This window comes from Carassius auratus, unplaced genomic scaffold (genome assembly GCF_003368295.1).
Source record: "Carassius auratus strain Wakin unplaced genomic scaffold, ASM336829v1 scaf_tig00214504, whole genome shotgun sequence".
NCBI classification, from domain to species: Eukaryota; Metazoa; Chordata; class Actinopteri; order Cypriniformes; family Cyprinidae; genus Carassius; species Carassius auratus.
The window spans coordinates 48-25,678 of NW_020527682.1; the positions used below are offsets into that span (position 1 = coordinate 48).

The 25,631-nt window shown below is 36.2% G+C and overlaps 1 protein-coding gene and 1 pseudogene across 2 annotated transcripts in view; one reads left to right on the forward strand and one right to left on the reverse strand.

The window, feature by feature from the left end:
• Positions 1–548: 548 nt before the first annotated feature.
• Positions 549–14,513, forward strand: LOC113092185 (coagulation factor VIII-like; annotated as a pseudogene).
• Positions 14,514–22,585: 8,072 nt separating this feature from the next.
• The window catches only part of LOC113092183 (monocarboxylate transporter 8-like), a 34,767-nt gene continuing 31,721 nt past the window's right edge, over positions 22,586–25,631 (reverse strand). Inside the window, exons 6-8 of one of the 2 annotated variants that reach the window (XR_003287535.1) lie at positions 23,992–24,231; positions 23,456–23,487; positions 22,586–23,336 (exon numbers count right to left, since the gene is read on the reverse strand). Coding sequence is in view for 1 of the 2 variants with exons in the window: in XM_026257800.1 (XP_026113585.1) it covers positions 24,011–24,231 (221 nt within the window). In the remaining variant the exon portion in view is untranslated. The remainder of the gene's footprint in view (positions 23,337–23,455; positions 23,488–23,991; positions 24,232–25,631) is intronic. The other variant, XM_026257800.1, reaches the window with a different exon arrangement.

Sequence of the window (25,631 nt, forward strand, 5' to 3'; positions counted from 1 at the left end):
TATTATTGCAATTTAAAATAGCTGTTTTTTTTATTTGAATATATTTTAAAATGTAATTTATTCTTTTGATGCAAAGCTGAATTTTCAGCTAATTTCTCCAGTCTTCAGTTGTCACATGACCCTTCAGAAATCATTCTAAAATATTACTTTTTTTTTTTTTACTGTATATAAAGCAGTAAGGCTTAAATATTACAAAATTTTGACCAATAGTCACACTTCTTTTTTTTTCATTTTGGTACATTCTAATTTTTTTAACAGATTTACTAAACAGAGCAATTAGCACAACTCCATAAAAGCATTTTGCATGTAATTTATCAACAATGCTCACATTAGAGTTCACAGACGCAACATCTCATTTCCATAATGACCAGCGCAAATAACCACCTGCTTTAAGACATGCTTTTTTTGGGGCATTCATTTCCCATGGCGTCTCTTTAGTAAATCCTGACAGTAGTTTTTAACGCCAAATGAGGGTTTGCGTTGACGCAAGCTTATAGTAAATCTGGCCCTTCATTTCCTTTTTGTGATTTTGGGGTTGACATGTTCTTTACAGGTGTAATACTCAAACATATTCTGTAATTTCTGTTTCTTCAGGTCTAACCGTGTGCCTGAAGAGTCCAGTGGTGTCCTGGCATCTTATTGGTCTTGGCTCGACCCCAGAGATCCACAGCATCCAGTTTGAAGGACACACACTTAAGGTGTTCGACCATAATTGGGTAACTGTGGCGATAACGCCCATGACCTTCACCACAGCCCTCATGAAGCCATCTGCTACCGGAAAGTTTTCTGATCTCTTGTAAGATCCACTCTCATCAGACAGGTAAGACTCATACATGAACTCATACATGAAACTCTTAAACCAAAGTTTCTGCTGGAAGAGGCTTCAAAAGTTCAATAATCGTGGTGATAATGCACAAAAAGCTAAAATAAGCCTATAAATCGCTGATGTTAGATTTAACTCTCTTCTCTAGCTGGTATGAATGCATTCTTCACTGTTGACAACTGTCCTGAACCTGCGGTAGCCCCGATCCCAGACAAACGAAACGTCATACATAATGATGATGAGGAGGATGAAGACAACATATTCTCCATTGTGTACAAGCAAGGAGGCCCTGTATCAGTGCTTCGATCAAGCGCCAAGGGAAGACCTAAAGTTTGGGTTCATTACATCGCTGCAGAGGAGATGGACTGGGACTATTCGTCTCAGAGCGGCGATCGGTAAGACTTTGAGTATGCCCTGAGATGACTGATGTCAAGCCGACTGAAAATAATGTTGATTTTCATGCTTCAGGACTTCATCGTCGTCAGGAGCAGGATCTGAGTGGTTCAGAAAAGGTCCTCAGCGTTTGGGTGGTGTTTATAAGAAAGTGGCTTTCGTGGAGTACACAGACAAGACCTTCACTAAGAAGAAAACCACCGGAAAAATGCTGATGGGCCCAGAGCTCAGAGGGGAAGTGGGAGACAAATTTCAGGTAGAGGATGTGGATTTAAAGGGACAGGCATTTCTTTATTTCACAGAAAATGACTGGTCGATCTTTTCCAGTGCAATCAATTGGTTCAGAAGCTTTTAAATGTAAATGTATCATAAAATTAGTTCATATGACTTGTATGAAAAATGTAATATGAAACTTGCTTGGATGAATTGATGAGTCAATAGGTCAAGATCAATAAAACACATTTAGGAAATAAATAGATAGCATTTTTCATTTCATGGAGACTTTAAAGTGTTAAACTGAGACAATTAAATTTGATTTTTTATTATATATATATTTACATTTTCTAAAATTCACTATTTTGTATGTCTTATCAGATTGTTTTTAAAAATATGGCCAGTCGACCATTCAACATTTATCCAAATGGCCTGACCAGTGTTCAGCCGTTGAAGAACACAAACAAAGGTATGAGTCATTGCATTTCATTGAACATAAGGGAAACATTTTATACACAAACACACACACACACAATCTTTAAAATTATTTGCTAAATGCATACATGTATTTGTGTCCGTTTTTTTTCTATATAGTTTCAATATAATTTTTTATTTAAATTGTAGTTATTTTAGTACTTCATGGTACACAAAACAAAAATTAGAAATGCTGCCTTCGGAGTTAGCTTAAATAGAAGTTTACGTTGATATATTTCATTCATTTGTTTTATTTTAATAATCATTTTTTAATGATTTTAGTTTTAGTTAATGCTAATAACCCTGGTATCAAGTTATTCTAGTCAGCTGGACACAAGTTAACTTTTAATGAATTTAACAGATTTTTCTTTCTTTGTGGGTTGAAGACAAACAGGTGGACCTTCGTTCTTTGGCCGTTCCCCCAGGTGAGATAATGATGTACCTCTGGAAACTGACAGCTGAAGATGGACCTACAGAAGCTGACCCACGATGCCTCACGCGCTTATACCAGAGTATGGTGGATCCCATTCGGGACTTGGCATCTGGGCTGGTGGGACCCCTTATCATCTGCAAATCCCAATCTCTGGACAAAAGAGGCAGAGTGGTGAGATGGGACTCAGATCTGTTTATCTCCACCCAGACTGACTGAAAACATGTGCCTGTAGCAACATTTCTGCAAAAACAATTAAACTTAGAAAGTGTAATGTCCAGTAAATGGTGCTAAATTCAAATGTTCAATGCAGAAGTGAGGAAAAACATTTGCTGAATAAACCATGTCATTTCAGCTTGCTTCTTTAAAGGTGTTGTATGTAGGATTGACACAGAGTGGTTAAACTAGGTATTGCAGTCCAAATTCAAAATATTTTAGAGGATTTATTTCACCTAGCCCCTCCTCCTCAGTCCTTATGTACACACAGGTTGCCAGATTGACCAGATCTGCCAACTGGCAACCTGGAGTGCCAAAATACATTTGGATAAACGAGTGGGCAGGTTTCAAAAACCGAAACAGAGACCGGCATTCTAACCCAGAACGCACATTTTCAAAGGAGAACATAGCATTGTTTTACAGATAAACAAGTATGTTAACTTAGCATGTTGCTTTTGGAATTTTATGCTTTAGTAGAGCCAAAATCTTACATACAGCACCTTTAAGTCTTTGAGTTTATTTGCCGTGACTCGTGTTTCACGGGACTCGTACTTGAGCACTTCGCATCACAAGTGTACCAGGTGCTCTACCAAGCAAGTTTACCATTGCAGACAAAGCCAAACATAGTGAGCTGGCTATGTGATGTAAACAAGAAAATTTATTAGTTTACAAATTAACCAATATGATAAAAGTGTTATAACATAGTACTGTGCAAGGAACTGTGTGAAAATAAGCCTTTATTACTAAATAATCTGCCCTTAATCATAATTTGTATGAAAAATAATAAAACTTGTTGGTGTTTTATTGCCTATAGTATACATTTCAGGAGTAAATCGTAAATTGCATGCATGTAGATTTATTTAAAATGTAGGTAGAGGCACTCCTTTGCATTGAGCCTACAGTATGTTGATTTATCAGATGGATGGAAATGATTAATGATATGTTTTCACAGTTAACTTCAGATAAAGAGAAGAAGCTCTTGTTCACCGTGTTTGATGAAAACAGAAGCTGGTACTTTGAGGAGAACCTGAAAAAAAATAGTGAAGACCCAACTAAGATTGACCGCAATGATCCAGATTTCTACAGTTCAAATGTCATGCACAGTGGGTGTTGTTTTTTTTTAGTCTCTGGATGTAAATTATTGAATAACGTGAGATTGCTTTGTGTATTTGTATTACTTAAAAACTGGATTGATCTCCATTTTCCATGAGTTAAATTGCAGATATTTTGAGTTTCTCTCTGTGTTTCAGCTGTTAACGGGTTCATGTTCAAACAACCTACAATTCAGGATGTGTGTTGGCGATGTCAACTGTGGCATGTGCAAGCATTGGCATGCAAACAACTTCCTGTCAGTCTACTTCACAGGAAACACATTTGAGAGGGATAAAAACATATGGCACTGTCCTCACACTCTTCCCCAATGACTGGAGACACAGTCACCACTGAAGTGGAGATGCTAGGTAAGAGTATCAAGAGATTGGCTGGAGCGGATGCTTTGAAAATAAGACGGTTCGATGAAGGGTTATTATCAATTAAAAACATCCAAAATTAAAACCGTTAAAAACTAAATTAGCATGACCTAAAATAATAAAATAAAATATAATAACATTTGTTTGAGTTATTTGCAAAATGTTATGTTATTTCCTATAATATAAAAGCTAACATAATAGTTTTGTGAAATTTCTATAATATTTTACAATGTTAATATCTTTACAGTATTCATAATCAAATAAATGCAGTGTAAGTGGGAATAGACTTCAAAAGACATTTAAAAATGTAGAATTATTTAAAAGTAGTAAGTAGTGTATTAAAAAAACATCAAAATTAATAAAGCGTAAAGTATAAACTAATTAACGTAAAAATACTATTATATAACTATTGACAGTATAACCTTCTGTAGAGCTGCGTAACTTTTCGTAAATTGATTAATTCTGCCATATTAAGTTATTTTTCCTGTTCATTAATGTAAAGCTGCACTGAAACAATATATATTGTATATATGGAAAAAAATGCCGTTTGGGGCGGATCAAGTCATCAATGAAAGATTATGAAGACGAATAAAAGAATCGTTCATAATTAAACCAGGAACCTGTTTTGATACCATTTTCATAAGTTTGATATTTGAACTTTGTAGGTGAATGGGAGGTGAGCGCATTTGACCCGTCTCTGAAACAACGAGGCATGAGTGTTCGCTACACGGTTGTTAACTGTGAAAGAGTCCTACCTCTGGTGGACAACGAAGACTACGATGAAGAATTTAATGAATTCATTGAACAGAATTTCCCGATTCCACGAGGCACAAAGGGAAAAGAACCGCACTATCGCTGTTCGCGTGTGCCGAAACAGAACTGTGACAGGACTCTGCGATTGGACGAGAAAACATGAGCTCAGACACTGAGAGACAAAACAGAAACTCATGTGTGTGAGATAAGATATGTTCCCGTGAATTGGGAAAAAGATCTGGATGCGTTATCACAGGGCGGTATTCCACAAGATATTTTGGATCAACTGGACGGGGAGATGAGCAGAAATTCATTGGAACGTCAAAAAAGGTCCCACCATGAATCTGAGCCTTACAGAAGTAGGTCAAACGTGATTGATCCAACGGTCATATCAAATAAAGAAGAAAACAAGCCATTTACAGGAGGACACCAAAACATGAACAATGCAAACATACAGCTGAATAAAACCCATCCAACAAATGACCTATTCCGAAAATTACTTTTTAAAGATAAAAACCAATTGAATAACCAACTTCAAAATGACTCTACGGAAGATAGATCAGAGAAAGTGAGGAATGTGGAGCTGAGGAGCGCCAGCAAAGACAAAACAAACAAAGTGGATTCCACAGTCCAGAGCAACAATGACGTTCTGAAAGACTCTGGAAGTTCTGATCTAAAGCAGGACAAGCTGGAGGAAAATTTGAATCTTCACGGCTATGAGCACAAAGATCCAAAGAAGCTCCAACCAGGTTTGGAATCGGTTTTGGAGCCAGAGTTAAATTCATCAGATAACCAGACCTATGGGAGGAGATCCCTGGCAAGTGACTATGATGATTATGGCGATGAAGGAAGTGTTATTGGATCGGAGCATCATGTTGAAGATAATTTCGGCATAAGATCCACAGAATCAAGGTTCAGAAGTTACTATATCGCAGCAGAGGAGATCATGTGGGATTATGGGATCAATAAACCAGCTCAACTCATCAAACCAAGGTAAAAAAAACATTCTGATGAGACACAAACGTATTTTGGTAATTTTCGTGGATAATTCTAAAGAATTCATAATGTTTCAAATTGTAAATATTACTAAGTATTATACCTTTCATTTATAAGTGCCTTTCAATTCACTCAAGGACACCTTACAGCAAAATCACTGAAATACAAATAGCATAAACACAACACAAATAGTAAACACAAACTTATAAATTAAACAATTGATTCTAAAAAAATATGTTTTAATCTGAGTTTTAAAATTGGAAATAGAATCCAGTTGGTGAACATGCAATAGCAAGGATGCTAGCTCCAAGAGAATATAAGATATTGTATAAAATCAAATTCTTGGTGGTGTCGGACTGAATCAGATCTTTTTTGTTTAGTTGTATATAGTTAGATAGTTTTATCTTGAAGAGCAAAAATGCCTTCGAATGCTTTTTTTTATAGAAATGTCATCAACACATTTAGCAAAAAATTCTCAAATATTTCTAATCACACAAATATAATATGAAATTATATATATGAATGTTAAACATTTTATAAATCTCAATTTTGGTGGTGTTCGATTGGATCAAATCTATTTAGATGTTTGTAAATAGTTATATTTTCGACAGCAAATTAAGATTAAAAATAAAAAATTAAGCCTAAAACCAGCCTCAAAGGCTTGGTTAATTGTCCTTGCACTAAATATTTCATGTGTTCACAGAGAAGTGCGGATGGGAATGAGAAAATATTTCCCAGCCTATAAAAAAGTGGTTTTCAGAGCCTACCAGGACAGAGATTTCAAGAATCCAATCAAACGAGGAGAACTGGACGAGCACCTCGGCATTATGGGTCCTGTGCTGAAGGCAGAAATCAATGATGTTCTAACTGTAAGTTTCTTCATTAATAGGCGCTATTAAAAGGAGCCTTTTAAGTTAACTGAATATTGTATTCTTTGGTGCAGTCACATTTGCTGTTATTTGGATGAATTTTCATTGAAGAAATCCAGTCGTTTCAGTAGAAATTCAAAGATTTTTCCACACAGATTGCAACCGGTTCAAGCTGGTTCAACCTAATTTGTTGCACAGACCAAAAGAAAGCGGTTTTGTAAAGTGACTTCTGTATGAGCTGTGTTTCATACGGTGCTACATCACCGACAAGAGAAAACTGTCCTTGAAATTTAACCTCCAAACCTCCTACTCTAGCTTACTTCCTAATCTAACATTTGAATAAATGTGGCATTGCATACTACGAATATTATTGGCTGGCTCCGTGACAAATTGCTTATGCGGCTCTATTGTAAGTTGCTTTGTATAAAAGCATCTGCTGAAGGTATAATTGTGACAACACTTTTGTCATTGCACAAGCTAATTTCTTGCATTTCTTTTCCCACAAGGTGGTTTTCAAGAACCTGGCATCCAGACCGTACTCTTTCCACTTGCATGGGGTGTACGATAAGATGCAGGGGAGTTTTAGCCCTGGAACGGGCCCAGAAGGCACCAAGGCCGAGGGAGTACCAGGTGATCCCGTTCCTCCAGGGCAGGAGAGGGTTTACAACTGGAGAGTCTCCAGACGACAAGGTCCCTCAGCATCAGAGTTTGATTGCAAGGCTGGAGCCTACTACTCCAACGTCAACATGGTAAATCAATATGCAACACATTAATCAAAATAAGGTTGAAGCACAAAATTTTGACGTTTTCATGTTGTCTTCAATCCTATAAAGCCTCCTGCATCATATTTGATATTCATATTTCTAAGGCCTCTAAATGATCAAAACTTTACTGAAAAACCTGTTGCACACAATCTCCTTCATGTACTTTGTCATCTGATTGATAGTTTATACTTTTTTAGCAAGTAAAAGGCTTTTCTTATATATATATATATATATATATATATATATATATATATGTGTGTGTGTGTGTGTGTGTGTGTGTGTGTGTAAAAACATATGGTTCATGTTTGCTGTGAAATCAGATTTTTATAAAGTAAACGTAAGTATAAATGTGTTTTTCAAAGTTTTTCAAGATGGACCCTTACTAGGCTTACTTGATTATCCATGCATCATTTTTTTGAAAAATCAATATGAGAGTATAAATTAAAAATGTATGCATTTAGCAGACGCTTTTATCCAAAGCGACTTACAGTACATTCAGGTTATCAATTTTTACATACCATGTGTTCCCGGGGAATCGAACCCACAACCTTGCGCTTGATAGTGCAGTGTACTACCAATTGAGCTACAGGAAAAGAGAGAGAACTCCATATTCTCACTACATATGAACCATAAAAGCCTGATCAAATGACGCTCAACTAAAAATTCAGTCACTTCGGATAGTCACTTCGGATAAAAGCATCTGCCAAACATATAAATAACTTCTGTATTCCTCCTGCATTCAACAGGAGAAGGACATAAACTCTGGTCTGATCGGTCCGGTGCTCATCTGTCGTCCTGGTACCCTTCGTCCACACGTCTTGCTTCAGCCCGAAGTGACAGATTTCTTCCTTCTCTTCACCACTTTTGATGAAAGAAAGAGCTGGTACCTTGACTACAACACCAAGAGGTTTTGCACCCCTCCCTGCCAGGCCAAAGAAAATGACCCATGGTTCGAGATGAGCAACAAGTTTGCGGGTACATTTTTAGAATTTATGATTAACATTGCATTCATCTCTTACGAGACAACCAGTCAGATCTCTTTCTTTGTCTCAAAAAAGACAAATGTTTCTATGACAATGCTAATAACACCAAACAGACATGAGTGTTTGTGCTTGTTATTGTGATACTTACGTAATTTGGTGGTTAAATTACACACACACAAACACTTTTCTATTACTTTTCCTTAGTACAAGAAACAGGACATATAATGTAACATGCTGAACTAATTTAGCTTACTGCCAATGTTCCAAACACACAGTTTTTCCAAATACAAACAAAAAGTTTGGAATTTCATTGACTCAGGGCAACACATCTATCTATATTTAGATTTATGCATTTGTTTTCTGATTTTATCCAAAACAACGTACAATGCATTCGAGACATATATATATATAATTTTTTTTTTTTTTGCACAATACCTGGGAACTGAACCTATGACCTTGGCATATTAGGAAATGTATTAATAGCCATAATTATTGTGTTGTATTTCTTGATGCTTGTAGCTATTAATGGCTATGTGTCAGAGACGCTTCCTGGCCTGATAGTGGAACAGTACCGGACGGCTCGCTGGCACCTCCTCAACGTTGGGAGTCAAGGCGAGTTTCACGCCGTACACTTCCACGGACTGCCGTTCGGAGTCAGAAAAGATCAGGAACACCGTATGGGAGTTTTCAATCTCTATCCCGGTAAACTACAAACAAATACAGAAATCTTTTACCCAACACCCTACTTGTCTTTTAGGTTTATATATATATATATAGTATATACAGTGTATAATGACAATTCTGTCTCATTTGGCAGGGGTTTTTGGGACGGTGGAGTTGAGGCCAACCATCACAGGCACCTGGTTAGTGGAGTGCACTATAGGAGAACATCAGATGGCAGGCATGAGGGCTAAGTTGCTGGTCTACAACCCACGTAAGAGCTTTAACTATATCCTCTATGGGAAGACCTTTCTTGGCATCCTGTAGTCATGTTTTGAGTTACTTATAGTCCTCAAATTGACGGATTTTGTTTTAAAGGGTGCATTCAGCCATTGGGAATGCAGTCGAGATGGATTGACAATAAACAAATAACAGCCTCTGGCCACTCTGGTAAGAGACAGGGATATTTTAGCAGTGTCATTGATATACTATTATAGTTTTTGTTATTATGTTGAATTAGTTTTTATTTTCATCATTACTCCAGGCTTCACTGTCACATAATCATTCTAATATACTGATTTGCAATAGCAAAATAAAGAATAAAAAATAATGCAATAATAAAACGGGTGCTAATCCCATAGAAAATCCATAGCACTTTTTTTTACTTTAGCTATAGATAAGCTAGTGTTTTTAATAAAATATTTTCACATTGATTGAACTGTTGAAATCCCATTTCTCTTCCAGGTGACTGGAAGCCAAGTTTAGCCAGACTTGAGTTATCTGGCTCTATTAATGCCTGGATGGGCAGCGGCACAGACTCCTGGCTCCAGGTAAAAGAAATCTTTTGTTTGCAGATGTGACATGCTTTCCTTTGGCTCATTTTTAAGGAACTGTGCTAAATGTTTACTCGGTCATGGACCTTGATGGCTTACATTTAAATTTAAAAATAATACTTTACAATTTATTTGCTGCCCATATCTCACAATGTGTCACGTACAAAAGTGACTCTTTGCTCCACAGTCAGCAAGTCATGACAAATAATATTTTCATTGTCTGCAAGACAAAGTGGGAAATACTTTTAAATACTATAAATAGGTTTGTGCGATAGATTTTATTTAATCATTGCTTCAGTAGTGTAATAGTAGGATGCAGGATATAAAACAATTCACTATTTTTAGCAGGGTTCATATGATAGTGGGTTTCCTGGAAAAGTTCTAGGCATTTATAAAATCTTAACACTGAAAAGTAATTACATTTTTTTTGAAGCAGATGTTATTTTTTAGCAATGCACAACTTACTATCCCATTGTTTTAAACTGTTTTAGTAAACAAGCACAAATTCACTGTTATATAACAGAATGAGACAACTTTCCATATCTATTCTGTTTGTGTGTTGTGTTAGGTGGATCTGCTGAGGCCCATGCTTCTTCATGGCATTCAGACTCAGGGTGCAAAGACCTCGATGGGTCTGAGCGAGTATTTCACCATCCTGTACACTGTCAGTTACAGCATCGACCAGGAGAACTGGACTACCTACCGAGGAAACAGTACCAAGTCATCTTACGTCAGTACAAACATCTGCATTAGCATTTTTCCTCCCAGAAGTTCTCTTATAATGTTTCTTTCACTGTTATTTATTGTTAGCATAATGACCATCTCCACCCTCACCTTTTTTACCTTCTATTTTATTAATTATGATAAATGTCAACCCCCCCCCCCCCATTCAGTATTATTATTATTATTATTTTTTTTTTACAGTTTCTTGATTTACTTTTAATGGTTTCATTAAATATTAATAATCAAAAGCACCTCTAATTGATTTTATTTTACAAATATATATATATATATTTCTTTCTTTTTTACAGAAATTGTGTGTTGTGAATTTAATTTTTTCTGCTAAATACATTCTATAAAAAAAAATAATTCTTATTATGTTTTATTAATAATTCCTACAAATTATGCTCCTACAAATGATGTTTCCAGTGAAAGTGATTTGCTTCGATTTCTAAAAAAGTGCTATCCTGATTTCAAATGTGACTATTCTTGTATCTTTTACATTCTGTTTCCGTATTATTCACATCTGTTTTCTTGTTACATTTTTAATCTTATCAGACCTTCAATGGAAACATGGACGGTTCCAGAATAAAGGAGAACTTGTTTTCTCCACCTATTGTGGGTCGCTACATACGAATTCACCCAGTGACCTTTCAGAAGCAGCCCACACTGAGGATTGAGCTGCTGGGATGTGACCTTAACAGTGAGTTAACACACACTGATTGATTACAGAACTTTCTAACTAAAAACTGAAGGAAGAGATAAAGACGCTAAAGAAAAGAAAACCTGTACACTGCATCAACACTATATTCAAACGACAAGACTGTCACATTTCTGCTTTGTCTGTGTATGCCATTTTTTATCAGTATCGGCGAATTAAAAAAGTAAATCTGAAAGCTCTGGATATTTTTGTTAAGTTCATGAGCGTCTGTCATCCTGCTGTAGCATCAGAAAGATCAGCTTTCTACTTTCATTCAAGTTTCAAAGCTTTCTAACTACAGCATTCCTGGTTTACTCTTAATTTTCAACACCTTTCTCATTCAGGCACCAATGGCAATCTCCAAAGCTTCATTTTCGGAGAAAAGTTGGAGTCAAAAAGTTTATTTTGATAGAGAGAGCTGCACATTTAGATACGCTTCTCCAAAAAAAAAAGACCAGGGTTATAGTTAACTAAAACTAAAACCATAAGAAAAACATTTTTGTCATTTGAAATATAAAACTTACAAATAATTTATTTGGTCACACTGTAGTATACCGTCCAATTCCAGCTATTAACAAACCACAAACTTCGACGTTTGTCTTAATAAACTCCTAATTTTCTGCTTATTAATAGTTAAGGTAGTTGTTAAGTTTAGGATTAGGGATGTAGAATATACAGAATATGTGATTTTTAGTACTAATTAACAGCCAATATGTTAATTATAGTCAAACTACTAAGCCACTAGTTAATAGTGAGAATTGTTATTAAATATTTTATCAAACTTATTTTATCTATCGTAATATTTGGGAAGGCAGTATTTACCATTTTGATTTATTTCAACTTGATGTACTAAAACGAACAAAACTGAACTGCATTTATACATTATTTAGTACTGGCTAAAGTACATTTAGATATACGTATGTCGTCATAGTACATCAGACTATATTTGAGTCAGACTTTGAGGAAAAAAAGCTTTAATGAAAATTAAAATAAGAATGGCAGTAAGATCACCGCTTCAAACAAATGAACGCATGTTTGCTTGTGTGTTTGTCAGGTTGCTCTATGCCGCTGGGAATGGAGCGCAGGTTGATTCCCAACAGCAGCATCAGTGCCTCCTCGTCCTTAAAAAACTGGTTACTCTCCTGGGGTCCCGAACTCGCCAGACTCCACCAGGAGGGGCGAGCAAATGCATGGAGACCCAAGGTATCTGTCCACCCATCCATCCATCTACTTATCTATCTCTCTATCTATCTGTCTGTCTGTCTGTTCAATCACTGTGTTGATCTTAGAGAGAGCGAAAGTGAATTTTCTTTCTACACTGTGTCTGTTTTATAAGCCCATTGTGAGTGTTTCCTCTATCCTGTCTGACTGTGTGAAAGTGAGGTGATCCCTCCATTGTCTCCATCTCTCTGCGGTTTTTAAGTTATCGCTCTTTCTACTTCCTCTTTGAGCTGCACAGAGAGCCAAGCGCTGTCAGTCAGGTGGATTTACGAGTTTATTCGAGTGATTTAGAGCGCAGCTCCTTTCCTCGTGGAATTCTGTCCTGCATAATAACTTTCAGTTTACACCTGCAGAAATCAGTGCAAAGTGAAGTGTCTTTAAAAAAAACACAATATGCTTAGAAATGATAAGTCATGAGGACGCTGTTAGAACTATTATCCATTTGTTGGTAGATTTATCGACATTCATTGTGCACGTGGGTGTTTGTTTTGTTAAACTGATCATATTATATTTTGTCTCTTTCTGTCTCCCCTTTCTTCTTCTCTGGTTCTGCAGACTAATAACCCTCATGAGTGGATACAGGTGGACTTTCTCTCTGTGAAGAGAGTGACCGGGGTGGTCACACAGGGGGCCCGATCTGTCCTGAAACCAATGGTAGTCACTGAATTTACCGTCTCTATTAGCAATGACGGTCACAAATGGTCCAGTGTGAAGGAGCAGGGCACAGACCGTGAAAAGGTACTGCTGTTTTTGTGTGTATTGAATGATACCAAACAGAGTAGTAATTTCGAGTTGTATTTCGCTCAAAAATAACAAAACCTAACTTTTCCATAAAGGAAGTAAAGGTTTAATTAAGTATTTTTTTTTTTTTTTGCATTATAGCATTATTTTCTTAATAATGATGCACATTTCCCCATAAAATTTAAATGTATGTGCATTTTTATGTACATGTAAAATAAGAAAATGAGTGCAGGATTGGCTGGAGACCAAATGAACTGCCAATTATTATTGACTGCTTAAATACATTAGCCAACAAAAAAAACAAAACAAGTGATAGCCCTAAGATAGGTTTCATGTGATCATACGAATTAAATAATAATCAATATGATTCTTTATGTCTTTCTGTTGATTTTGGGGTGAAATATGACCTGAACATGTTCTTAATGTGTTTGATGAGAGTCATTTATTCATGCCTATGGTGTTTTGTTTCTTTTTCATCTTGATGTAGATCTTCGAAGGAAACAGCGATCATGATGAAGAGGCGCTGAACGTGTTTGATCCTCCCCTGTTCGCTCGCTTTATACGGATTCACCCGAAAGGCTGGGTCAACGATATTGCCCTGCGGCTGGAGTTTTTGGGCTGTGACACTCAACAAACCCTTTGAGAGAAAGTGAGATCCATCCATTGTGGTTGAAAGACACAGTTTTTGATAACGGCTCTGTTCCAAACTATACGTTTGCATCGTAGTATGTGACTGATCTGCTAGATCGAGAGGTTTTCGAGGGGTTTTGTGCACTTGTCAGCTGAGAGACTGCCTATGATGCCTAATAATGCTGTCTAGCTAGGCAGCCCACTTTGGCTTTGAACAGAGCCCACATAAGCACTACATAGGTTTATCTCTAGAACAGGTTTTTGTCATGTGATATGATGATTTGTGCGTTTTGAATCTGGTTGGTTGTGTGTTATAAGTGTTCTGATCTGTACGCTGCTCATTTTACTGTCTGCTTTTGAGACATTATAATTATTATTGTTATAGGAAATAAACTACCAGTATCTATTTTTCTAATAAATGTACCCTTTGCGTATCAAAACTCACAGAAGATTGTTTGGTTATTAGATGTTTGTATATTCTGGTCTGTAATAACTACTGAATCTGCCATGTTCTGTACTTTTGTGTTTTGCACTGTGAAACAGGAGGGAGATTATTATTTTAATGTTTTTCTTTTTCAAATATTTAAAGTTTAATTGTGGAAATAAAAAGACTATGAAAATGCCTTGATTTCCCCAGCGTCTTTGTGCTTTGTGTTTCTTGGACAAATATTATTCTTTCACAGACTGTTTTCTTCCCTTTTGGTGTATTGCCAGTAAAAATCAGTAAATCTGTTTTCAATACCTGGAGTACAGAATTCTTCTTCTTATTTATGACTATAATATCGGCTTCTTCATCAAAACACATTTATGCACACGCACACACAAAGTCTGTATAAAATGTGAAATTACTGGTGATGCCAATTAATGAAATGTGCACACGGAAAGACAATGAACAGAGAAGCAAACAGACTTTCAGGCGATGGGTGGAATGAAGAGGTCCACAGGAATACGATAACATTTCCATGTTCTGGCCGAGATAAAAAATGGAGCGTACTATCAGTTCCTGTTTGACAGGAAGTGCTCTGGGGATGTGTTTAGCTTGGAGGGACAATGAAGGCCTGGCTCTGAAAGAAGTTGGTGACCTATTGTCTCACCTGTTATCTCATCAAAGACAAACACTGCTGCTGAGGAACAAACACACGACTGGACGCGACTTCACTAACTTTCATTTCTTTCATTAGGTCATTACAAAACATTACTGCATCATGCTGAACAGATCTCTCATGTACATGCTATGTCAACCATTTTTTCTGTTCAAATATGAATTTAGTTTATTTTATTGTTTCTTTATTGTTTATATTACATAACATCATAGTGATGCTTGTTATTTTGTTCGAAAAGTTCAAATCAACCATTTGTAAAGCTAGGTTATCTCTGAGTTTAAAAGTATCTATATATTTATTTATTTTAATATAAAATTTTATATAAAATATAGTATAATACAAATTAGTATCTATTTAATGATATTAAATTATATGTTTGTCTATATTTTTAGACTTTTCTGTAAACTTAAAATATAAAAATATTCCTTTTTAAAATGCATATCTATGTCGTGGATGTGAATGCACATCAACTGACATGGAAGAGAAGAAATTATTGAATAAAATCATTATTTTTGCCTTCTTTGCACCAAAAGTATTGCCATAGCTTCATAAAACCACTGAGGTCACATGGACTATTTGAATGATGTCCTTCCTACCTTTCTGGGCCTTGAATGTGGTAGTTAACATTGATGTTTAAGCAGGGTCAGAAAGTTAATTTCTTAGTTCACTTGTGTTTTCAAAGATGAATGAAGGTCTTAGGGGTTTGGAACGACATTAATTGAGAAAATGTTCATCTTTAGGTGAACTATCCCTTTAAAGCTGCAGTTGGTAACTTTTGACGCTCTAGCGGTTAATAAACAGAACTGCTTGCGTCTTGCGGAAGAACATCTTCTCTCTGTTTATGTCTATGAAGAATCACAAAGGTACTGGGTTACTCTGCCGCGATACCCCCGAAACAATCTAAAATAGTCCCAATATAAACACTTATTATAGGTGCACCCTAGTGATTCAGGACAAGCTAAAAACACGGTTTAGAAAATGGATTCATGGTGTACTCGCTTTTTATATTATTTTTTCTACATTTTGAACACAAACAAAGTTACGGACCGCAGCTCTGATTGGTTATTTCTTACCGGGAGCGGATGACTTTCTGCAAATGGCAATAGGACACTGGGAGGAGCCAAAGGAGCTTGATTTTTTCACAGATTATCTGTCTCATATTCTACTGTCAGGACATAATGACAGGTTTAACAAATATGTAAAAAATATATATTTTTTTACAAAAGTTACCTACTGCAGCTTTAAGCCTACCTTTTCTGTGGAGATGACAGAATCTGCTTGACTCTTCATTGATCCTGTAGCAGGGCCCATGTTGAGCTCATTCTTAGACAGCGTGACTCAGCATGTCATTCTTCATGCCTCACCAGCATCACTGGAACAGAAGAAACATGACTCAATTATTTAACTGTGAGTAAAACTGCCCTCAGTAATGGATTAAATAACGCTGTTACTACTTTTTCCTACCATCATACTCTAACATAAGCATATAAAAATGGGTTTTGCATCTGTTTCAGTAGCCAACAGTGACTAAATCGGTTGAATCCGGGGGCCCAGACGCTCTGAGTAACACATTTAAAAAGGCAGATGGAGATTTGATGTCTTACACTCTTAATCTCTTTACAACTGCAATCCTCTCATTTTTTCCTAGCGAGCCAACTGTGTTTTAAATTACGGGAGGCTCTTCCGCTTTAAAGGATGTTCCACTTTAAGAGACTGCAATCATTTCAGTCATTATGCTGCACTACAAATAATCTTCAAGCCTATATGAAAGTAAATTAGCTGTACATTTTCCTTCATGTTTTATTTAGGAAAACCTCGTTAATTTAAGTTAAAAATGGCTGCCCAGCTCTTAAGTTTAAACAAAACTAAGAAGGATGCACTGCCATACAGGCCTACTATGTCCACATGATCAAGTTTGCTTAGTATTTACAAGGAATTCGCTAGCCTCATAAAGCAGATCTGGAAATAATATCATAAACCGTACTGGCATGTAATTTCATCTCTTGTGTTTCTGTAATGACTGACTTTCGGTATTTCCGTTTGGTGGTGTGTGTGTGTGTGTGTGTGGGTGTAGGCTACACCTGGTGGGTTACGAGGATAATAATATATCAGTAAATGTTGTCCTTGTGGGGACATTTTTTAGGTCCGTGTGAGGAAACAAGCTTATAAATCAAACAGAATGAAGTTTTTTTAGAATCTAAAAGTGCAGACAGTTTGCTGTGAGGGGCAGGTTTAGGTGAAGGGCGATAGAAAATACAGTTTGTACAGTTTAAAACCATTACGCTGATGGAATTTCCCTTTAAAACATGGAAACACAATATGTGTGTGTGTAGATATTACATTAGAAAACTTAATTATACTTAAATTATTGATAAGGTGACAAACTGTTAAAAAAGTGAAACGTGCAACTCAGGCTTTCATGGTGACACAGAGGGCTGTAAAAGTGATTTTCAGTGTAGAGTCAGAGTAATGCGGTTTGCTCTTCATGTGGAAAGCCACTCAGCATCATATAGGCTTCATCATAATACTGACTCTATGTGCTCGGAATTACATCATTACATCATTACTCTGTCAGCACAACCCATAACACAGGAGTTTCCGTGTGTGTGACTGATGGAAGAGTTTCGTCATTCTGGAATAGGCTTATAATAACTGCAATACAATCGAATTTAAATTGAAACCCCAAAGGTTTTTTTTTTATTTTATTTATTTATTTTTATTTTTTTGGAAGACACGGTCGAGTGTTTTTGTAAGGTTCATATGGTTGCTTACCGGCCCGAGGCAAAAGTTGTATTATTTAGGAAACATTCAGTTACGACGTCGTGTAAAATCCCAAACACTGGGGCGACAAATCGTCCGAAGGTAAGACGGGCGTCAACGAATTGTATTAGTACTGAAAGATGTTATGATGAAAAAGAGAATTGTCTGTTACAACCTGTGCTATGTGCTTACTTCATAAAATTATATTTTTTTTAAATATCAAGCTACGTTCACTCTGCTTGTTCAGCTCCCTGGATATGTTATTTGATTTTAATCAGGGGCTAAACCATTGATTGTATAACCGTGTCCGAAGCTCACACTTGAATTTACAGACAGTGCGCGCCCTCTGGAGGTTCAGTTGTGTTATTACACCATCGCGCCCCCGGCCCTCACAGCCAATCAAGACAAACCTGTCTGCAACTGTGTAACTTCATTTCATTTTAATCTTATTTCAGCTCAAACTGATTTCAAGCTTATTTTTGACCCTGGAGCACAAAACCTGTCATAAGAAGCACTGGTATATTTTTAGTAATAGCCAACGATAGATTGCATGGGCCAAATTAATGATTTTTCTTTTATGCAAAAAATAATTTGGATATTAAGTAAATATCATGTTCCATGAAGATATTTTGTAAATTTCCTACTGTAAATGCATTAATATATTAAATATATTTGTGATTAATAATATGCATTGCTAAGAACTTCATTTGGACAACTTTAAATGCTTAAAACAAATTTTATTTTTATTTTTTTGCACCCTCAAATTTTCAAATAGTCATATCTCAGCCAAATATTGTCCTGTCCTAACAAACAACACATTAATGGAAGGCATATTTATTAATCTCAGTATGTCATTGAAAGTTATGTCAATACTCACCTTTGTTTTTAGGTCATAGTGCCCTGCAAAAATAGATCAGATGGCAGCCAGGACATCACAATCTGAACAGTCAGTCATTGCTATATATCTGTAGTGCTGATCCCTAAGATAATTTTAATCATAAAGTATATAACATTACAGATTTCCACCACAGACATTTTCCTGTTTTAACTGCTGATTGCATTAATCATTTTAATTTCCCCTTTTTTAGCTGGTCCGGAGTCTGAGGTAGGCCTCGTGAAGCACATATTTAGGTGACGTGTACAGTTATGTAACTAGATTATAGGATAAAAAAGTGGAAAAAAACTGTTCAAGAATAGAACTATATGAATAATACACAAGTCCTTCTGCAAGTACTGGAAGTACATGTAAGGTTTTAGTAGACAGTAGACTTTTTTTGTACGTTTTGTTTGCACCGAGGGGCCTGGTTTCTAACAAAATTTCATTCAACATGTTAACAGTCATCAGTCATCACCAAACTGAGAGCAAATATGGACAAAAAGAAAATCTGGAGTGACAGCTGGTGTGTAATATGTTTATTGTTGGCTGAATAGAAAACAAACAAAAAAAATGACATTTATTACAGGAGAAAAAAAAATACTTTTCACATAAACACAGAATTACACATTTCTAGCAGCTCAGCTTCAATAATTCGTTAAAACTGCTAATATTTCATGACGATGAGGAGGATGAGGATGAAGATTGAGGTTCAGAAAACAAGTTCTACAGTTGTGTGAAGTGAGAACAGTTGAATAAGATAAAAAGAGAAGAGACGCTTTCACGACTGACTTTACAGACCTGTTATGGTAGTCTAGATTGAGATATGACTATAATTATGGGATATATGAGATATAATTGAAGCCCTATCGCCTGTTATCAGGCTTACCAGCATGTGTCACTATAGTATATGTAAGCACCAGGTGGGACGGACACTCTCCAGACACAAGAGGTCAAAGTGCTTGACCCTTCCACCGACCCCTAGAGGTCAACTCTGTGTGTATGCATATATACTATATATGAAAAGTGTACTTAAATGTAAGTACAGTTTTTGTTGTGTTGACAACTGTAAACGATATAATTGAGAAGCCTGGTGGAGATGTAGTTTAGAGTGTTTTATGTGCAGGCACAAGGTACATCAGAAAGGGCAGAGAGCGGTCTGAAGTATTGATCCGAAAGCTAGAGAGACCTTTACTGTGTTTACGCACCAGTTCAACATTTACAGAAAAATAATGTTTAATGCGTCCCCTAGATTAAATTCCTTCGGCAATATGCAGGAACACAAACAGATAAATCAATCTGTTATCTGGCCTTTAAATTGAACTGTGTTTTGAAATAAAAATGCAGCAAGCGGACGGGACAAAAAGGCAGTGACCTGAGGTAAGAAAGTGTTCATTCGTTATTTAAGTAGGAAAACAACCATTGTGAAATAGCTGAGAGTGAGATCCGTGAGAGAAACAGGATAGGAAAAATATTTCTGAAGTAAAAAAGTGTTGAGCAGTAATTGATTGAATCATGTGTGTTGGTTGGGCTAGGTTAAAAAATATAAATGGTATCACTCAAGCCAAAAGTGTAAAATGCCAAGTCATCTTACATATTCAAAAAGAAAAGAGGGTGAATTTTGTACTGACTCTTAATAATTAAAAGCAAAACCAGAATAAAAGACTAGAGAGAGACAGACAGACAAACCACAGTCCCTACTTACGAATTTGGCAGAAACTGGACAAAACGATTAAAGGAAGACACAAGCAGCGCGAGTCAGACAGCAGGAGTCTGAATCTATGACAACAACATCTGTAACAAGTGTGAATTTTACTCAATTAATTTTGCATTATGACATTTTCATAAATTAAGCATTTACCTGCACTATTATTATCACTGTAATGCCAAAAAATCTCCTTAATGTAATGTGAAAAGTCATATTAGATATACATATTAGCTGTAGTATTTTTAATTTTAATTTTCTTTACCATATCAAAATGCATATTATATATATATATATATATATATATATATATATATATATATATATGTGTGTGTGTGTGTGTGTGTGTGTGTGTGTGTGTTTTCTCTTGAGATTGAGACCCAATTAACCTATTGAGACTCCAATGCCTTTATCAATAAAATGTGTTTTTATAACAGTTTTATGAATCCAGCGTGCAATAATATGCAGACGGGTGATGAAACATTTTCAACTTCTGCACTCCCTGAGTTTCTAAAGTCTGCATGTGTCTGTCTCTCTCATTCTTTTTACCTCACGCATATAAAACACATCACTCTCTGCCGTCAGAAACGGCAATGACCAAAACTCTAAGGAAGGATGATCATTAGGATGAGGATTCATTTGCAGGGCCTGCTGTATGTGATGAGCACCAATAATCAAATGCAGATCAGGTAGAGAGACATAAACGACAGGAACCGTGGCTTCGAGGCGCAAAGATTCACACAGCTGTGGTCTGCACAAGCCACTGTAAGAGGCAAATCAATATGACTAAGTGCACAAGGGTCTTATATTTATCAGTTTGAAACCATAAAACAGGCGTCTGAGGTATGCCGGACATGAGACTCGAACCCACAACCTTTGGGTTACAAGCCCAACTCTCTATCCATTAGACCACAACTGCCCCCAAGCATCTTTAATCGCCACATAACATCATCACTCAGTCCCTAAACCCGAAGAGGTGTCTTGTGGTCTAGTTGCTTTAGTGTAAAAGCGCCGTCTCCTGGTTAACCCTGCAGGACGGGGTCGGTTGAGGCAGTTTGGTTAAGATCGTGACCATCTTTTGTTTTTAAACAGGCCATCTGATGAGTTCTGAGGAAAATGTACCAGAAACAATGTTAATTGGCGCATTCGGACATGTCTCCCTAACAGCACGACAGAAACTGGTGGCCAAAGGGCTTCTGGGAAATAGTTGACAAATAGACAGATGAAAGTGCAGAGAGAATGAGTACAGCTCTGTTCCAAATACTAGTGCACTGCCTTGATGTCTACAGCATGAATTAGCATCCTAAGCTCACTAACACTCTACACAGGCAAATATTTGCAGTAATTGAATTCAATAGTTAGATGTCAGCATGTTGCTAAGTCACTCTAATAAGCATGCACACATAAATGTAGGTTATAATAGTAAATGTATCATCAATATTTTACTTGAATGAGTTGTTTCAGCTCACTAGTTTTTGGAAGAGACTCAGGAAAAGCTGCTCTCGCTAAACACGTGAGACATGTTGATATAATCGTCCGATACAAAAACACAAAATTATCAAAAGGAATAAGCACAACTTCAAATGTCACACAGTAATTGATTCATTGATACTCATAAACATGGCCCACTTCGTGTAATACTTTGTTGGTTTGCTTTCAGCAAAAACTCTGAATTTTTTTTTAGTGTCGTCATTCAGTTCAGATCAGATCGCGCTTTGATTGTCTTCGTAAGTCCATTCAACTCAATTTCAAATGCCAGGTTTGTTTATCATATAGCAAACGAGACACAACACATATAATCAAAATATAATTTCTTTTAAAAAATACAATAATCGGAGTCAAATGTGGAAAAAAAAGACATATATAGATTTTAACAATTCGTTGATGTAGTGATTTTGTCGAGTGGATCTCAGGAAAATTGTTTAGAAATATCTAGGTCATATTTTACCCCAAAAATAAGAAATTATATTTTGCATAAATGGTGGACTGAATTAAAAGATGTAGGATTTACTTTAAAACTATTTTCACTCAGAAACTGCAAGTGAATTTCATAAATAATTATTTGCAAAAAGTACCAAAATGAAATGTTTTTACATTATGGTATTTACACTAATTAATATGACTGGATATGATTACTTTACTGTATTTTCGCATTATATAAATTTGGTGGAAATGTTCATATTCATATTTTTCATTATATTTTTCACGAGATTCACCCCCTTTATGAATATTGATCCTTTGTTTTCATCTGTCTCAATGGTCATGGCACGGTTTGTGAACTCCTTAATGCATAGCTGAAAATTACTGAACTAAATTTAGCGGATCTTATTAAGGACAAAGGATTAGCTTTTTAAAAGAAATTCATAAAAATGATTCCTCGTTTAGTTTTCATTTCTACATAATTCGTAATCGATGCACGGCTGCGGTACGTTATGATAAGAAAATCATGGCCGAGGTTATCAAAGTCAGCAGCAGAAAGTGCAAGAAGAAGGATTTGTCTCTTAAAAGTTTCCGAAATCTCCGGAGGACTTTTTTTTTTTTAATCGTATTATTAAAACACCTAAGATTACAGATCTGATTTGCATAATCTAGACAATAAACTATTAAGCTCAATGAAAACAGCACTTTTCTCTGTGCTGGAAATGCTACTCTCTCACATCAAATTAATGTTTCCTTTATAAAGGTGCTAAAACGTTTGCTGTCCTAATTTAACTGACGGCTCCTGCGCTACCTGAGCCGTCCGATCAGATTTTTGTGAGAAACGGAAATTCTCCCAAATCCGCATGCAGAAGTTGTTCAATCACTCGTGAGCCGGTGGAAATGGCAGCGCAGGCCACAGGAGGAGGGTTTGGGATCTTGATGGATGATCACGTCTCCTCTCCAGAACAGCAAACAAGCAGGGGGGAAAGCCTTGAGACCTCGAGTTTGATTAGAGCCAAGCAAAGAGGAAATACATCACACACCATCCTGACACACACTCACAAGCAGCGCTGGTGAGATAAATCCCTGCAGAAAGACAGAGGAACAACAGACGTCACGTACTTTGCCTGTTTTCCATGTCGCACATCAAATATTAAGCTTGAGTAACCCTTCATCTATACTAGATGACAGAAATGTAATCCTACGGTAGATGTCCACAGTCAGGGTCCCAAATTAACTGTTTTAGTGAGAGAAAAGAGAAAATCTCAAGCCACAAAAATTTCAAAGCATGCATGAAACTGTTTTTTGCATTTTTTTTTTTTGTCTGTGACCAACATTTACTGAAATTTGTTGACTGATGATTCCAACAATTAAAAAAAGAGTTAAAAGTTCACTATTAAAAAGAGTAGCTGAACATGAGCTCACAAATAAAATCTATTGATTACAATGATTACTGCCTTGAGTTATTATTTTGGAATGAGTGTAAAATGCTTAAAAACACCAAGCTATATATTTATACTTAGGTTTAAGAAAATAAAATCTATATATGTCGAAAAGCAAAAATCGCAAGCCATAACAATTTCTAAGCATGATTTTTTTTTTTTATATATATACACTGGAGCTCATCTGAGACTGCATTAAAAATATGGGATTTCAAACCTAGAAATAAGTTTAAAAATTAAACTTAAATAAATGTAAAACTAACGAACCAAAAATACTATAAAGATGCAACATAAAGTACCTTTGTGAGGCTGTGGGCTTCATATGTGTGTCTCCATGTCTGTGTATCCGGGCAGCATGTCTCCATTAGAGCAGTTCTTCAACATCTTGTCCATGCTGGGATCGTTGGCCTCCTTTAGTCGTCGCTGCATGCGCTGGTGCACCAGAGGTACAAAAAACATCACAATACCCCCCACTATTGGAGGAACACCAGCCAGATAAAACGCCACATGATAGTTTCCAAAATAGTCGTGAAGAAGTCCTGAGAAAGAAGACAAGACATAGAGACATAGAGACAAGACATTAACAATGCAGTTCATTTCTGTAGCATGATGCATTTCCAAGTGAAAAAAAAAAAAAAAAAAAAAAAAATATATATATATATATATATATATATATATACACACACACACACAAACGCACACACATTGCTTTATGTGCATTGATTTCTTAATCTTGTTACATAATTTATTTCATGTATCTCTTGCACATCAGAGTCAGGCACTTTGTGAATTGTGTGTGCATGTGTGTGAAAAAAAAAAAGATTTACTACTGAATAACATACACTCATTGTTCACCATAAGAGCAGGATGAAAGAAAATGGAGTCTTTTGATTTCATGTTGACTTTAAATAAAAAGACTAAAGAATGGAACTGATCCAATTCAACGGAGACTCCCCACTTGGATGGCCACATTCATCTTCAAATGCTCTCGATTTCCAAATCCTTCTCTAGGAATCTCAGTGAGGCTTGCAGTCTGGAACACATCTGAAGCAAAACAACTATGAGCTATTTAGACTTTCAAGACTTTGGCGAGATGCTCCCCAGCCTCCTATACGGAAGATATGAGATCACTTGAAACTTAAATAAACATTTAGAAGTCAGGTCGCGGATCCAAGTTTGTGAAATAACAGTATGTGACAGCCAATCTAAACCTAGTTGTAATGCCCCTGCTGTGAAGGCAACGCTTTAAAAATAGAGCCTACAAATGATGCATCACGTTCTCGAATGAAGACTCTGTGTTCATGAAAGCGATCCAGAGTTCAGACAGGTAATGTATTCTGTAAATGAACCTCGAGACATGAAAGTACAAGGTTCATTTACTGGAGTACAAATGGAGCAGATGTTCAGGTGGGTCTAATTCTTCAAAACAAGTGAGTCTGCAGAGCTGGAAACATATGGAGACCGTCGCTGAACAAGAACATTTAAGTCAACAGTCCAAACTAAATGTGCTCACAGGGAGACCTTGGAATTTACCCTCCGAAATAAATTTCATTCCTGTCCACCGTACCAGAAACTGGAAAAGCACTTTTAGTCTGTTGTACTGTATGTGTGTGAGTCTTATCTGGGGAACGCGGCCAAAATCAGCATGCTGGCTGATTAAATTATGTTTTCAACAGATTTATCTGCAAGGTATGTGTATGTGTGTGCACATTTTTCAGTAAAAACAAAACAAAACAAAATATTAAAAGAAAATGTTTTTAAATACATTGCTTTACAAGTTGTTCACTTTTGCTGTGTTGTTGTGTGTGCATTTTTTGTTTTTTTTTTTAAATCAAAATATATACAGTGTAATGCGAAAGTTTGGGAAAACTTTGCAGAATCTGTGAAAATGTGAATAATTTAAACAAAATAACAGAGATCATACTAAATGCATATTTTT